This window comes from Ruditapes philippinarum, unplaced genomic scaffold (genome assembly GCF_026571515.1).
Source record: "Ruditapes philippinarum isolate M1 unplaced genomic scaffold, ASM2657151v2 ctg5953_1_1_1_1, whole genome shotgun sequence".
Taxonomy (NCBI): Eukaryota; Metazoa; Mollusca; class Bivalvia; order Venerida; family Veneridae; genus Ruditapes; species Ruditapes philippinarum.
Genome location: NW_026860698.1, coordinates 32,788 through 50,636, shown reverse-complemented (window position 1 = coordinate 50,636; position 17,849 = coordinate 32,788). Strand labels below are relative to the sequence as shown.

Sequence of the window (17,849 nt, the reverse complement as noted above, 5' to 3'; positions counted from 1 at the left end):
TGCTGTGATCGGTAAGTTAATGAGTGCAAGTTTCTTTTTATGTTTTAATATTCTACGGGACACACCAAGTGAGACTGGAGCCCACATATATACACCAACAACTTATTACACGCACACGATGCAATTTATTGATATTTATGCAAACACGTCTGTACAATTTAATTATGGGATGCCACTTTTGCCTAATTTTGGTTCAAACACACACAAAAGTATGCAAAACTACTCCCAATACACTGGCAATACATAGTATGGATGACACTTACACTAAACAACCATATTTTGGGACATTTTTAATTTTTATTGCCCGTCTAGAAAAGAATTGACACACATGATTTCTTCGGATTCGATTGCAACACAGTGCTGTGGGGCCGATACCATTAATGTTTATAAAAAGGGTTTAACTTGACATAACGCACTCTTCAGTTGAATACAACCCCCTTTTTTACTTTGACATCAGTGTTAATTTTGTGATTAAAACAATAAAGTAATATATACAAATAGATATCTGAGTTCAGCTTCCATTTTCTTTCAATTGAAAACTCATTTGGCCGCTTTTATCATAGAATAGACCTCGTTCAGTCTGAGACTTAAAAAAGACCGTAAGTTCAAGGTTTAATAATTGTCTTGTCATACAAACATGTTAAATAGACACTGTAAAGATTAACAAACCATGCTAGCTTCTTGATGTCACTGTCCTGAAAACACCAATTTGTATAAATATTATCTCTACAACAGAGTGTTATTTTAGGAAAAGTTTTCTTTTTATTACTTTTTGGAATACCTGCGTGATATAGCTTTTTTCATCATTTTCTTAAATTGTGACATTTATTGAAGACAAAATGGTTGAACAAATGGCATTATTTTTAAGAATTTAAATTACCTCTAATGAAATTAGCAAAAAGGTATCACAAATATTTCTTGGAATTTAATGTTGTTTTTTTTTTTTTTTTTTTTTTTGTTGTTGTTGTTTTTAAAGAAATGTGCAAAAATATACTGAAAAACATAACAAGTAAGACAGATTTTAAGACGTATGGATAAGTTATCTGCCCCTGTAAAAGTATAAGTATTTACACCACAGACACAGATATATGCTGTATAAAAGGCAATATTTATAAATGTCTACTTTATACTTTATATTATGCTTGACATTGAAAGATACGCAGACAGAAAACGACCACATACAAATGCACTTAAATATAAATTGGTCTATGCAATTCCCTGCACATCGGTAAATTTCCTTTCGGTGGTGCATCAGGGTCAGATGTCATGACTCCTTGTTTCCACTGGGCCTTGATTCTTGTTCTGTCCGGGTTGTTATTTAAAGGTATGATCTCTAAAGGAAATCTAAATATAAAGAGAAAGGGCACTATATATGTTTTTACTTTACTGCTCATTTTAACTCGAATGGTGCATTACTTCTCCACATGAAACAACTCGAAATCGATATCTGATCGCATACAATACTTTAGTAATAAAACAAAATAGTTGTTGAACGTGGACTATTCTATGAAAATACTGAGAAATGAGTTTTCAATTGAAGGAAAATGGAAGCGGAAGTCACATATATTTGTATAAATAATTATATTGTTTTCAACACCAAATAAACACGTTTCTCTGATGTCAAAGTAGGAAAAATGTTGTACTCGAAAGAAAGGTACGTTATATGTCAAATAAAACCCTTTAATTGATATAATGTTATCAGACCCACGCACTGCGTTGCCATCGAATCCAACACAGTCTACGTTGTAATCATTTTCTTTTGTCATTTATTGTGAAAAAGGCAATATCAATTTAAAAACATTTCAAAATATGGTTGTTTTGTGTTAGTATTATTCATACAAAGTAATGCCTGTGTAATTAGGAGTCAATTTGCACACATCTGTGTGTGTTTTAACCAAAATAAGGCAAAAGTGGCATCCCCTCGTTAAACTGTACAGACGTGTTTGCATAAATATTAATAAATTGCATCGTGTGCGTGTGATAAATCGGAAAAGTACATATTTGGGCTCCAGTCTGACAAGGTGTGTTCCGTAAAACATGAAAGCATAAAACAAAATTCAGTTATAAACTTACCGACAACAGCAAACAGCCATTTTTTATCCACCACTTCTGCGACGATACTCCACCGCCGATGCGATGGATCCTACCGAAAGCAAAAGCTATGGCCAGTGTGAATATGTGTTCCAGTTTAAAAGTTTTGGGATTATACAAAATTTTGTCAAGACATCAGTGATGCCTTGTAATTGAGCAATTTTCTTTAAGACTATATCACAAAGATAGTCTTAAACATCTTAATGTACATGTACTTAGGATCTTAAGCCTAGTTTCTTCTCTTTAAACTTATAAGGTACTAGATTTTAAAGTTTCTTGCCTATAGATGAGCCAAAGTATTTTAAGATAATCACACTTGAGAAAAATACCGAGATTTTAAGAGAGGTTTAGCGACTCAAGATTCAAATAATATTTTTCATGTAATTAAATGACCGATTTTAAAGTAATGATCGTCATATATTCTTCTGCGTGACTTACGCAGTATGTGCTATGTTTGAATATTTTGACCTATTATGGTATTTTACATGAGTTTTAAGTGCTGGTTTCAGTATGTAAATAAGTTTAGTTTCTTTGTTCAATTTACAATGTCTTACTTCTACTGAAAACATTTCAAAGTTGTCATGCAAATGAGCATGGATTGTGAGGCATGTTGCTTTTATAATGCAACAACATTTTGTAATATGTGCAGATAAAAATAGTCGATATAACATACACGTAAATATGATTTTCAGCCTATTTATTTCAAACAAAAATTATACTGTTTTCATGATTTTCTTTTTTCAAGAAAAAAGTACTAATGAAATTTTGAAAATGAATTTCGATAAGGAATTTTGAAAAAAAAAGAAACAAAAAAAAAAACAAAAAAAAAAAACATTACTAACGGCCTTTTTAACTAAGGATGAAAAGACACGGCTTCATCGAGTCTATTTATATGAGTCATAAAGACGTGCAACATCTTTCAAACATCCTTTACATTTGTCAGCAAGAAAAGGGTTTTGGAGTTTTTAGTTTTCAATAATTAATCACGGAATAAACATTTAAGAAAAATAGGATAATGTTAAGAAAAGTCTTTCACTGCTACTCCGTTTTAGGTTGTGAATATATAATTTTGGAAAAAGTGGAGATTAAATCAAAAGGGGAAACCACACTGTTTATTTAAAAAAAATAGCCGATGAATTAATCGAAAGTTGCCTTTCTATAAGGGAATTATATTTTCAATGTTTAAAAATGTCAATTTGAGTTAAAGCTATCAATGCTTTTACTAAAGTAGTTGCGTCAAATAAAATATATCCAATTTTTAATTTTGACAGGCTGGTTTCTAGAAAACTGTCATTTGCTGATATTTTTCAAAGATAATTGCTCACGAAATAAACTACAATTTTATTTGGTTCGGCGTTTTACTAAATTAAATAAACAAAGATTGTTTAGACTATTAATAAAAGATGAATATCACCTATGCACGTAATAACGGTACTGATATAAAAGAGATCCTCAAAGAAACAAAATTCCATGTGTTGAAGGTTTTATTTGCAGAACAGTTCTGTGTCATAAGGAGCTGTATACGCAGCGTTTTGTCCGGTTTTATCAACGTGTTTATATTTTAGATACAATTGCAATTTCGATTCAGTTAAAAATCGGTGTTTTAGCCGATTTATAATGTTTAGATCGATATTATTTCGAATTTAAATAGACAAAACGAAGGCTATTATTTACGAAGCCCCTAAGGTGACATTTTCCACACTTTTTTCCCGGAACTTAATTCGTTTTATACGAAATAATAATTCGTAATTACGAAATATCACTCTCTCAAACTAAATTGCATTGTGTTTAAATCTCGTTATAAATAAAATTCTGGGCGTTAAGAAGTTTTCATTTACATATAAGTATATATGTATATATAGCATGGACTTTAAAGCTATTATCCCAAGCATTGTATTTTGTGCGTCCAAAGATAAAATCTGTCTCTCTGTCTGTCTGTCTGTCTGTCTCTCTCTCTCTCTCTCTCTCTCTCTCTCTCTCTCTCTTGGTGTTTTTGATTATAATCTTTGTTTTCGTTCTCGACTGCTCATATCTTATCTGCATTTACAATTAAATATTCTCCGTCTGGCAATAACTTGTCTGTATTTTATGGAGTATATCACTCTCATGGAAACTGAAATTTTACTTATATTCATATATAATAACTTTAACCAGATTGGCCGATGTTTTAAACCCGTTTTGTGCTGGAGAGTTAAAGTCCGTTGTATGGCTGATATCATTTTCTTTTTTTATCTTTTTTTCTGATAATATAATTATTATTATTTGAGTTATTGACGTATACGTTATTTTATTTTGTTTTACATTTTTGAAAATATAAAAATCAGCTCCACTAGAAATCTAAGCAATCACCATATAATTAACTGACCTTTCATTCGTGCATTATTAGTTCAGGTAACAGGAAGTATACTCAAAGTTGGATCAAGTACAGTTTCTGGACAATTACACGTTGTAAGTGGTGTAAATAAAACTCTGACTTGTGAAACAAGTGTAAGCAGACCAGCAGCTACAATAGTATGGTATATAGGAACTCAAGAGAGACAAAGATCACATTCTATAGTCTTTATATTCAACCCACAAAACAGCGATCATAATAAACAAGTTTACTGTAAAGCGTTTAACACACAACCTGAGAGCCAAGCTGTCATTTCATACAAATCAACACTCTTTGTACAAGGTGATATAATTTCCTTGAAGTGTTTTATGGCTATGATAATGTAACAGTATACGTGACACTATGATAGTGCAGAATCCGTACAGAAAGTCTCATTTAACAAGACATCTCATGAATACAAAAACTAATCGTAGAATTGCCCCCGTGTGCTATACTTTTGATCAGTAAAAGGTGTTTGCCTTAAGCAGCTGGGCATCTAACCTTAAAACAGCGTGCTAGTAAGACGATTACATTTTATTATATAAAATGTCTCCTCCGAATTAAACTTATTAATACGTTCACTTTCAAAAGAGTTTTGAAACGTTTCAATTTTATATTCATGCTAACAATGTCATGTTATGCACGCTTTAAATGATTCATTATATAATAAAAATGATTGATATATTAATATAGATATGCAGAAATGTGGACGAAATCTTGGAAGAAATAATGTTGAAAAATGCTCTGTTAAGAAAAAACAATGCTACCCTAGCATCATTTAATGAGGCTATAATAAACGAAACTTTTGAGACGGTTATATTTGTTAAAGTTGAATTTGGCCAAATATTGAAAAAAACACATTACATTTATATCGACGTCTGAAAAATGTCTAAATTAAATATAGTAGTTTATTCACTATTCCTCCTATCATATTGATGCATGTATAAACATGTTGATATTATGTGAAGTTAATGAGCAATGTACACATATTTTATTGTCAATAATATACACTGTTATAATTCATGATTTTGAACCTTTATTTTAGAACGGGCAACAGTAAAATCGTTCTACATTGGTCAAAATGAAAGTCAAACAGTAGCTACCTTTGAAGAACACGATGTGAACATTCCACTTACTTGTGTTGTTAGTGGCATGCCTGCCTCCGAAATTTATGTTAGTTTCAAGGGGGGTATTATTGCAAGAGGGTCTAACACAAATAAGCTACAATACAATTTTGGAAAGATTGCTTGCGATAAAAGTGGCGTATATATCTGCAAAGGTTTTGATATTTTTGGGACGTTTGCAAGCAGAATGGTTGAATTGTTAGTGGAATGTAAGTTAGTTAAAATATTATTGTATATTATTTGCAGATTGTTAGTTCCTAAATTTATATTTGTTTGAATAATAAAACGACATAAAGGCATATGATCCTACATTTGATCCTACATTTTCTTTTTTATTATAACCAGAATAAATTTTATTTCAGACTTAACATAATAATTATGTTTAAACCAACGCAGTGTTATTGTATGAGAAATTGACATTAAATTTAACTTTTTGAAATATAAATAGTGAAGATTTAAAAGAGCGAAATAAAGTCATCAAAATGTCACGATATATGTTTTGATGAAGGTACAAGCACAAACTACTTTATTAGTAACTCTTAGATTAATAATATTTTTGATTATATATTGGTAGGTTCCCCAAGACCAATACGACAAGTCCTTCACAACATAACCAGTCAAATTGGTTCATCAACATCACTTACCTTCAAAGTGATAGCATATCCTGAACCGGGACCTAAAGGCTTTAAATGGTTCATTGAAGACAGGCTGAATTGGATTGCTTTATTAAGTAACGAAGATTTTCAAATTTCATCATCTGGTTTGGAGACTAATTTAACAATCTCAAACGCATCTCGGGAGCATTATGGAAAATATCGTGTGTCTGCTGTAAACAAAATCGGCTCATATGACCAGATATTTTTTCTTTCAGAAAAAGGTATTACCAGTCGCTTTTTTTTTATTTTCTAAGCATTCATACATTTGTTATATTTAATTTCAATACTTTTTCATATATAAATAAAACTCATTAACGAGAGATTTAATGTAATTATAAAATACAATCATCTTTTTATAGTTTGAGGTAACTGTACATTGTTGAGTACAATACTAAAGTCTTTTGGACGAGCATACAGCTGCCAACCTATATTGGACGAGGCGCTAGCAGCGTGTGGTATAGGTTTTGCAGCTGTGAATGATAAGAAAAGCAATTAGTACAATAAGATTTTAATATAGACTTCGAACTTTAAAGCAGAAAATGGCGTCGGATGGAGTATGATATACATTTGATTTAGTTTGTTTGGACTCTGGATGGGGTTCTGTAAACATCTCAGATGGTTTTGTCGGACTTTAGAAAAAAAACTTGATCAGTTGATAAGATAGGATCAAATAATGATTTCTTTAAGAATATCGCAGCAGGAAACGCTGAAGGTTATTAGTCATATTTTATAATTGTTTCGTTCTTCATAGGAATGGAAACAAATCAATGCATACCTGTAACGTGTTGTTCACAATGGGGTAGACATGTGGATATATATTTTAATGAACAGTAGAAATTTTGTCAAACGAATACATACACTCTTTGAGACAGAAATAAACATACTGTAAACGTTGACAGGAAGGAAGAAATATTGGCCCATATATAACCTTCTTATAAGCATAATATTTCTTTGAAACCGAAATTTGCTGAAATGTAATATATTTACACTGTAATAGTGCCGGTTTATTAAAAATGGTTTAAGATGGGTCGAGCCCAACACTCAGTGTTGCTCTGGATAGTCATATATAAATGGCCAACTTATTATACGGACAACACGTGATTATATAGATATCTTTAAACGGCACTTTATCTAGGTTTTCTGAACTCTAATTGCCAACCAGTGGCTAGGATGGTGGTGTTTGTACGCTACCTTCTATTTACTCTTATTAAGAAAGTATAACACAAGACTTTATGAATTTAACACCATGAGATTTATTTCAACGATAATCATAGAATTAATTTATAAATAGATTAAATGAAATTATATTTTAAACCAGAATCTAGTACTTATGATTATTTATTTGAAAGAGCTTCTAAGTATTTATTAACAAGCTTAACCTAATTCAATAAATTATATAGATTTAAATACAGACAACACTATAAAGTTTTGAAAAGGTGTCAAAGCTCTAAAGCTTTTAATTGAACTAACCTCTCGGCCAGTTTCCCAAGACAAATAAGATAAAAATTCACCCGGTATTTATTCGAAAGTCATGACAATGATAACTATAAGATTGATTGGTCAAAATAACTCATAGCAAGTTCTTAACTAATTGAATAATTTTAAACAAGCCGACCAATGAAAATACAGAATTAAACCGAAAGCACCAATCGAATTTACTCTTACAAATAAGGTAAGGGAAATAAGTTAAAAGGGCAACAAAAACTGAACAACATTTACCAAAATGCAGCCCTATAACAACACAACCATCAATATCAAGCAATATTTGTTTGAACATCTTAAAGTATATTTGATAAAAATGTAGAAAGTGATAATAACGGGAAGTTCATATATGATTACCTAAAAAGCTGAGAATTATTTACACAAAATAATATGCATGCAGTTTTTAAAGTAATGATAAAACGCATTTTCATAATATAATAAGGGAGTCAATGTAGTACCAAAACTGAACTTCGTGTATATAAAATGAACTAGCAAGAAAATTAGCCTTATTATGACAGCAATTGCCTAGTAAGTGAAATAATTTTTTCATGCAATTAACTTCAAATTGCATTAAGTTTCATTTTATCGTCGCATCAGTATTATTGGTGACTTGCAAATGCCGGTAAAAGTAGCCAAATACATTTATTTTGATGTTATATTTTTTTTTATTCCGAGAGAATGGTTCAGCGCAACATTATTGTTGCGTGTGCTATGGTGGCTGATTTGTGCCATTTCGTGTTTTAGATTCGAAACCCCGCAAGGCAAAAAGTCGTGAATTAACAAGATAAAATGGCGGGGGTACGGAATGAATACACGCTTTTAGCGGGAGCGCAGGGCGAAGTTTAATACATTAAACGTCGCACAACGGGAATGCAGAGCGAGATTGAATAAACACGCTAATTAGCGGGGGCGCGGGGGCGAAGTCTAATTATTAAAGATCACCCCGCGGTGGCGGGTAACGAGATTTAGGAAATTAAACGGCGGTGACGCGGAGCGAAAATACATCCTTTTATCAAAATTCTTTTATCCCGTCGACTATCAGTTCTTGGAACACCCTGCCTCAGAATTCTAAATCATTAGATTCTTTAAAACAATTCGAGCGACTTATTTCTTACCCACACAAACCCCCTTATTACTTTAACACAGGCCCACGCAAACTTCAAATCCTTTTCAAGTCTGTTTACATTTTGAAGTTTTCATGAACACATCATTTTACCTTAAAATACTTTTTCACAATGTTCATGAAAATTCGCATAAATCTGGAGACTGCTATCTTTTTTTCTGGTTGGGTTGATCCGGTATTGCTATTTGAATGCTGTATGATCATCATGATGATTTGTTGCCTGCTTTGTTAATTTGTCTTCTGACGTCTGATTTCTGATATGCAGGCTTCGTAACCATTTACACCCTCCTGATGAGTCAAAATATGTAAATAAAATCAAGTTTGAGAAATATGTTCTGAGGTTTTAGGAAAACTATAATGATTCATGATTCAAGTAATAATTTACATGTTATGCGCGGTTAATGACAGATTTTTCGGTATTTACAAGTATATTTCTACTGCGTTACTAACGCAGTAAGGGCTATTTATGCATATTTTGACCATTTTTTGGTAATTTACGTGGGTTGTAAGTGTCATTGATAAAGTGTAAATTGCTTTCTTTTGGTTATTTTACAATATTATACATTCAAAAACATTTTCAAAATTTTCATGAAAATTAGCATGAATCTGGAGGCGTGCTGCTTTAAAATACTATTTTATCTAGACCGCCCGTCGTTTTCTCCTTTAGAGTATAAGCAATATATTACTTTGGGACCATACGCCGCATTTCATGCATGGCATAACGTTCCACATAAAAAGATCCACTATAACTGCGTATGAACACATCTGTGTATATTTTTTTAATTTCAAATGTCAACATTTTCGTGTATAAATCTTGTGTTTTGCTAACACCAGTGACTGGTGGCTCGGACGGTAGCTAGCAATTACCACTATCGTCCATGAACAGTCTCAATCAAACAGAGTCTTTAAAATCTTCATTTTTGCCGCTTTGGATATTCTTTGGGAATTCCGTTGTTTTGTTGTTGTTTTTTGTTGTTGTTCTTTTACCTATTTTAATAGAAATAAAAGTGATTAGCACTTTAATATATATTAGTGTCCAACTTTATTTGTCATCCAATGGAAAAGCTACGGTGGCATAAAGGTGACATGTGTGTGTGTTTTTTTTTATCTCGTGGCCACGAGATACTATGTCATGGCCACGAGTTACTAAGTCGTGGCCATGAGATAGCTAAGTCGTGGCCACGAGAAACTATGTCGTGGCCACGAGATACTTTGTCGTGGTAACGAGTTACTAAGTCGTGGCCACGAGATACTATGTCGTGGCCACGAGTTACTAAGGCGTGGCCACGAGTTACTAAGTCGTGGCCACGAGATAGCTAACTCGTGGCCACGAGTTACTAAGTTGTGGCCACGAGATACTATGTCGTGGCCACGAGTTACTATCTCGTGGCCACGAGTTACTAAGTCGTGGCCACAAGATAGCTAACTCGTGGCCACGAGATACTATGTCGTTGCCACAAGTTACTAAGTCGTGGCCACGAGATAAATAACCAATCAGATTACACCATTTATGTTAATTTCCATAATTAACTAGACATGTGTTGTAGCACAAGTATACCCCTACTTCACCAGCCTGTAAAAGTGCCATTTATACAACTTATTGACTTGTCGCTAATTTTGAATTTAGCGTCACTAGGACCCTGATATTTGACCAAATGACCCCGAAAGTATGAGATGTAATCCCCTGATCAGGTGCAATGATCGTTTTGGGTTATATAAACCATGGCTTATCCCTTCTAAATTATTCATCAGACAAGGATTTTACCTTATTGGCTATCTACTCATCCATGGGCAATGTCCCTTACAAATAAAATAATTAAGGACTTATTCCTTCTCAAGTTATCATATAAACAAGGTTTACAGGCCGTAGTACGTACAGACTGACCAATGCGATCACAAAATTGTCCCAACAAAGAGCTATAGTCAAAATTAATGTCTGATTGGCCTTGGAAGGTGACTTTCTAAAATGATCCTAAGACAAGTTCAAAGTAAATAGCTTCAGTATTTTCAGAGATTAATATTGCATGTAAAAGTAAGTTATTAAGTTTAAAAAAATCATAATATATATAGTGTATTCTGACTGGTTAATTATCTCGTTGCCACGACTTAGCTATCTCGTTCCCACGACTTAGTAACTCGTGGCCACGACCTAGTAACTCGTTGCCACGACATAGTATCTCGTGGCCACGACTTAGCTATCTCGTTGCCACGACTTACTTACTCGTGGCCACGACTTAGCTATCTCGTTGCCACGACTTACTAACTCGTGGCCACGACAGAGTATCTTGTGGCCACGAGTTAGGTATCTCGTGGCCACGACTTAGTAAATCGTGGCCACGACATGGTACCTCGTGGCCACGAGTTAGATATCTCGTGGCCACGACATAGTAACTCATGGCCACGACATAGTATCTCGTGGCCACGAGTTAGCTTTCTCGTGGCCACGACTTAGTAACTCGTGGCCACGACATAGTATCTCGTGGCCACGAGATAAATAAAAACACATACATGTCACCTTTGTGCAACCGTAAAAAGCTGTATTTCTTCAAAATAATGAGTTTTGATTTTCATAGAAGAACTATATCAATTTTTTTTCATAGTTGACCTCTATTTTTCATAGTGCTTTATAGAACCGCGTTTGTAAAAATATTCATTTGCATAAATTTGCACATACGCAGCCGCTTTTGTAGGTCGCTTGTGAATATCAATTAAGTAAAAATGACATCAAATATCAACCGACATTACTTTTGCATTTATTGATAAAGGATATATATGCAGTTCAGATTTAAATCCACGTCTTGGCGAAAAAGATACTGCAAATGTTAAAGTAAAAACCAATTCAAAATGTCAATTAATATTTTATTACGAATGTAGAAAAAGGTCTTAATTAATTTGTGACTTAGAGGAAAGTCACGAGTGTCTATTCACTTTTTTGGTAGACAGAAAGTGAAAGTAGACATTATGTTTTTTGAAAATATATAACGTGACCTCGTGTTAACACGTGCTATTTAGTGTATACATGTATGAATCATTCAAAATATTAGCTACTGAGTATCAGTTGTCCAACTAATCAAAGTGTATAAATGATATCAGGTAACAATTATCCAACTCATCAAAAAAGTTTTCCGAAAATATATGTTTCAATATCGGGCAAATGGAAACTCGCATCATCCATTTGCCGCCCATGCGTCTTCGCGCGCAATGTGACGTAAATCGATCATTTTTATAAGTTCAAATTTAAACCATTCAGGTATTCAATTAATGAAGCGCACGTAATAGAATGAATATTAATGAGGCCAAATAATGTTTGACACTAAATATGTTAATATTCATTCGTAGCTGTTCTACAGAAATTTCAAAGATTCTCCGGTCGCTATCGCTCCCGTCGAAGTTTCTAATTTCTGTAGAACAGCATGGATGAACACTAACATAAACTAATGTGTCAATAACAAGAGATACTTTAATTATCATAATGTCCTATTCCTGCATCTGTACCAGGTATTTTGTATCAGATTCCAGATCTAACTCGTGCACAAGTACAATAAAGACAAGTTATACAATGTCAATAGTTCTCGGAGCTGTATGCGTAGTTGTGGTAGTCTACGCAATAGGCTTGACCATTCTGTACAAGAGAAAAATTCAAAAGAAAGGTAAATATGTTTTACTTGAAGTTAACCTACATCATTTAACTTATTCTTATAAAGAAAATCCAGTCTCTTACAGTTACGGTATGACCCGTAATCAGGGCTGGGAATCAAAACTGCGTCGTATCCTACAAAATGTAAACAAACGCCGCCATCTTGGAACGAAAAACGTATGTTTTTGTTTATAACTTTTTTTGTTGGAAATGACTGAAAACCAGATATATGTATTAACACGCTACACTATTTTCCGCTTCGTTCAGTATATGTTGCTTGCACAACTATTTTGTAAAACAAAAGTGATAGCGAACTTGCAACTCGAAGCGGAGCAGATTTTTTATAAAAATGTGTGGATGCGACGCAGTTCATATTGCTTTATCGATCGTTTCTTCCTTCAAATCAATTATATATTTGTTTCAGAGTTCACCATAAACTTCGAAGTATAATTTTGCATCATTTACTAAAATTTCATTAAAAAAAGATGTTAATTTTCTAAGAAAATGATGATTTTTACGAAATGAGACGACGCAGTTGAAAATAAAATATGACACGACGCAGTTGTATTTTTGGCAATCTTTTCAAAAGTGATAATGTTGGCAATATATTTCTATTTTATGGAATTAATCACTTGCGCTAGATAAAAAAACCCAGATCATTTGCGGTGTATAGCAATGTTCTATATATTGTGTCATGTCCAATATAACATTTAATTTGAAAGTTTCCATTGCCATTGCAGAAGCTACTTTTCAGTTAAACATGAACATGTTACCTAATTGATCATAACATCTGAAATAATTTCTTATATTTTCCTGTCTGTTCAATATTATCCCTAATTTTTACCCAAAAAAAATTGTAGAAATCTATTAACTTGAATCATTTTTGGCTAGCTACGCTCTAAGTAACTGTTCTGCATGTTCTGGTAAATGACTGCTTTCTTGTGGTTGTTTTTCAAACTTTCACTCTACACATTAGCTTTACTAGGGGCGAGGACCTCAGGTGCACCTTTGTGCATTATTTCAGGCAAAATGTTGCACCTGCAGAGAACCATTGACATTTTGAAACTAGCTTGATAGGTTTTCCACACGAAAGAATTAAAAGACTCTGGTGGTTTTCGAATTCTTAGCAGTTCAGTTCAAGTGATTTGAATTCAGTAAACATAAACAGCTCGGCATCGGTCGCACACACCTGTCTGATTTGTTTTTTCAACAAAATTTGTTAACGTCAGCTGTACATCTAAGCAGCTTTTTATTAACTTCTGGCGTGAAGTTTTAAGATTATAAATATTTGAATTAATTAAGAGAATAACATTTAAATTTCTTATTTCGGTAGGACTAGAAGAGAAATGTTCAATGTAAACAGGGGGTAATCCTCTGTGAAGTCATTTTCTGAAAACTTTTGTTAAAGTTTTCTCAAATAAAAATCACACTTTAGTATGAAGGTATGTCATGTCTCTAGTCTGTTGAAAATTCGATGCGATAATCTGACCTAAATTTTCAGTTCAATGTTGTGAAAACTTCTTCAATACTGTTGAAAGATCATGTCTGTCTATATCTGTATCAAATTTATCGGTGCACAGCGTAAAATACCTTTGCAAAGCGGACACCTTCATTACAATATAATTTGTAGTTGGTTGTATCATATGTAACTCGATTTTAAAAATTTTAAGTTTTTTAATGGAGAAGAATGATACTTAAGTTCAAATATAGAAAATACATTTATACAATAAAATCGGCACGGAAAAGACATAAGTAATAACGAAATTGGCGGAAATTATTGCTAATTACAAGTAACAAAGGTAGGCATGCAATTTGCGCGTAGCTCTCTTCCGATAGCAAGAGACCTTTTCAAAAATTGTAATTCTTTCTCTTTCTTTTTTTTTAAATAAAAAGGTCATTCCTGATTAATACAGGGTGCACGAGAGGTTACACTGGAATATTGAATTTTGTATCAAAAATAGTAATCACTCCCATTTCAAACTCACGGGAACAATTTTATTTTAGAAGCATGCTAAGGCAACACTGGAACAATGTTTCATATGGTGTGCGATCACGTGTTTAAAATGTACAATTTGCATTTGATACAGCTTTTCGGAATTTGTAGATGCTTATGATACATGTAGGTTACTAAAATGCGACCGAAAAAATGCAGCCCTTAATAAATTGGTAATTAAATTTCCATTTTATTATGGAACCATTGAGTGGCCCCTGCTTTTGACTTAATTGTAAACAAGAAATGTTGTTGGACGTTATTGAGCGATACTAGCACATAATTTAAATAGTTTAAACCAATATGCAGACTGCAATGAAAATACAAACTTGCGGTCGTATCATATTTTATTTTCAGCTGCGTCGTATGATTTCGTAAAAAAATACATTATTATCTTGGACAAAATTAAACAATCTCTTTTTAATGAAAAGTTTAGTAAATGAATGCAAAATTATATGTTTTTGAAGTTTATGGTGAACTCTGAAAACGAGTATACATTGATGAACGGAAAAAAAGATAGACAAAGCAAATTATGAACTGCGTCGTATCTACACAATTTCAATAAAAATTCTGCTCCGCTTCGAGTTGGCAATTCGCTATAATTTTGTTTTACCAAAATAGTTGTTGCAAGCAAAATATACCGACGAAGCGGAAAATAGTGGTAGCGTGTTAATACATATATCTAGTTTTCAGTCATTTCCAACAAAAAGAGTTATAAAACAAAAAACTGCATGCATTTTTCGTTCCAAGATGGCGGCGTTTGTTTACATTTTGTAGGATACGACGCAGTTTTGATTCCCAGCCCTGGTAATTGGAACAATCAGGAACTGTAAAAATAACCACATACGTAAGTTATAAGGACACCTGTATCTCAAAGGTTAACATAACTTACCGTATGGTTTACGAATTATGGGCATTTTTGCAACTAACGCATAGCTATCAAAATGGCGCTTTTTCAGAAATGACTCTTATAGTATATTATATCGTCATTATGATTTTTTTCCTGTAAGTTATTGTTTAGAAACAAATATAATATATAATTATGCTAGAAAATCACAAATGAAAATTGAAATTTTATTATTTAGGAAATGGATATCAATTCTGAGTGCATTGTTGTAGAATAATGCACGATTTGAGTTCAAATGCGTAGGAATATAATCACGCAGACCGATAGGCCTGTGATTAATGACAAAGCATTTGAACGAAAAGTCGTGCATTATTTTACTATTGTGCACGTAGAATTAATATCAATTTCATTCTAACACGTCAAGTAATAATAAAGTTGGCCTATATATTTGGTTGAATAAATTTGTTTTCGCCTCAGAGTTTCCTTTAAAAGCTGCTTCAGCCGGTTGAAAATAATTGTCGTTAAGTCTACCGTTGGCAGAAACCTTTTGAGATTAATGAATTTTGAAAACGTTGATAAAATTTTGTGTGTTTATTTTTTTTAATTTATAGTTTTCGAGCGAAATACAAAGTAATTATGGTCAAACAAATATGAAATTTAACTGGTTTACGACACTGAAATAGTGTTTTGTTTTGCACGCGCTGTTTTGCGCTTCATTGTGACGTCACGTAAACAACACTTTTAACCTCTGTATAGCATTAATGGCTTGATTAAAGATTTTGATGTTCAGATTTATTTTCTTAGTTAGACATTTTCTATCATACTAGATAGTTTTCAAAACAAAATTCAACAAAAGTTTTTTGTTATTTATCTTTTTCAAACAAAGTGGTCAGCGTGCCCGTTAAAAAAAAACAGAGGGAGCGAATTGCTTTAAAATCTTGAAAATCCTTTCTCTTTTAGGTACATCATCACACCTGGATGGAAACAATACGTAAGTCTTGCAGTTTTGTAATTTCCCCTTTTTTTTTATGCCAAATTTTTTGTTGTTTTTTTAGTCAATTTTTGGGTTATTTTTTTTCCCTTAAAAATATCGTTTAAATTTTTATCGATAAATAGATAAAAAAAGTTTATTTTAGGTGTATTATAAAATAAAAGAAGCATTTGGGTTTATAAAAAAAATTTTGGAAAAAAAGGGCCCGTCCATTTCTAAAAAAGCAATATTAAAGATTTTTTAATATACGACATAAGTAGTAGTTTAATTTTTAGGTTCAAAAAAAAACCCCAATAAGGAAATTTTTTAATATACTTTTTGTTATGGGAAAACAAATATTTAAATTTTTCCGAATTTACGTGGTACGACAAAATGAAGAGACGACATCAGTTATTGAAAAAGAATCAAATAAGCAATATACAGAACTGACAAGTTATTCAAACGATAATACAGCGTATGAACTCTTACAAAATTAGAAAGTATTTGTGAGATTGCAGCACGTGCATTATAGTGTTTGGTTTATTAATTGTTGTATGGTTTATTAATTGTTGTAGACAGATGTTAGTTTGCGTGTAATAGGGATGATTATTTTTAAGTCTTATTTACAAATGTACTAATAAAAACATTGATTTAGCAATGGATTTTGTAGTCATAACCTGATAATTTATGTTAATGAAATCAATCATATAATGATTATTATTATGGATTTGTAGTAAAATTGTGTTTTATTTAAACACAAACTATGCACAGGTTTTAATTTTAAAAGAAAGTTATAAATAAGAATGAATAAAAAATAAATAAAATAAATTGAGAAATAAATAAAGAAAAAAAATAAATAAAGGAATGTATATGGAATAGACCCTGATATTATCAACTTCTGTGACAGTTACAGTCTGTAGAGTTCAAATCTCTGTTGTTTTTTTTTATGGTATTATTTTATGTTTGTATTTTTGCGTATTGTAAGTTGCTTATTTCAATTCTTTTTCATTCGCCATGGAAACTAAGCTCATTATTTTATTGATATGAATAATCTTAAAGTTGTTTGCAGGTTTTTGTTTATAGTTGTTGATAATTCGTAAAGCCATTTTACTTTATATCATTTTGTAAAGCTTGCGTAGGATTTGTTTTTGTGAAGCTATTACTGTGTTGGATATTGTTATGGGTGATATACACAGATAAATGAAATCAAACGCTAGGGTTGGCTGTTGCTGAGTCGTTAAGGCTGATGACTTCTAACCACTTGCCTATCGCCGCTGTATGACCAGCTGCTCCTGCGTTTCTAGATTCTTTAAGAGTGTGAGAAACAAAATATTCAGCTAGCTTTGATAACATCGGTGGTTCTACTTAGGTAACCGTTTTCGCTAGAGGTTAACATTTTGCCCGTACATTCGACAACATATTCTGGTTCAAGTCATGAATAAAATGCAAAAGCTTTGTGCAACAAACTTGTGAACCGTCTTGTACGATATTTATTTTTTTAATTGGGGTTGATATGGTTACGGAAAAGATAAAAACCAATAAAAATTTAACAAAACTG

The 17,849-nt window shown here is 32.4% G+C and overlaps 1 protein-coding gene across 1 annotated transcript; it reads left to right on the top strand.

The window, feature by feature from the left end:
- Positions 1–3,494: 3,494 nt before the first annotated feature.
- On the top strand, positions 3,495–12,497 carry LOC132713100 (limbic system-associated membrane protein-like; the record flags this gene model as incomplete). The annotated part of the gene is made up of 5 exons (XM_060695569.1): positions 3,495–3,609; positions 4,478–4,765; positions 5,508–5,795; positions 6,161–6,463; positions 12,360–12,497. Coding segments are annotated over exons 1-5 (1,132 nt in total), but the record flags the coding sequence as incomplete, so codon positions are not given.
- Positions 12,498–17,849: the final 5,352 nt, after the last annotated feature.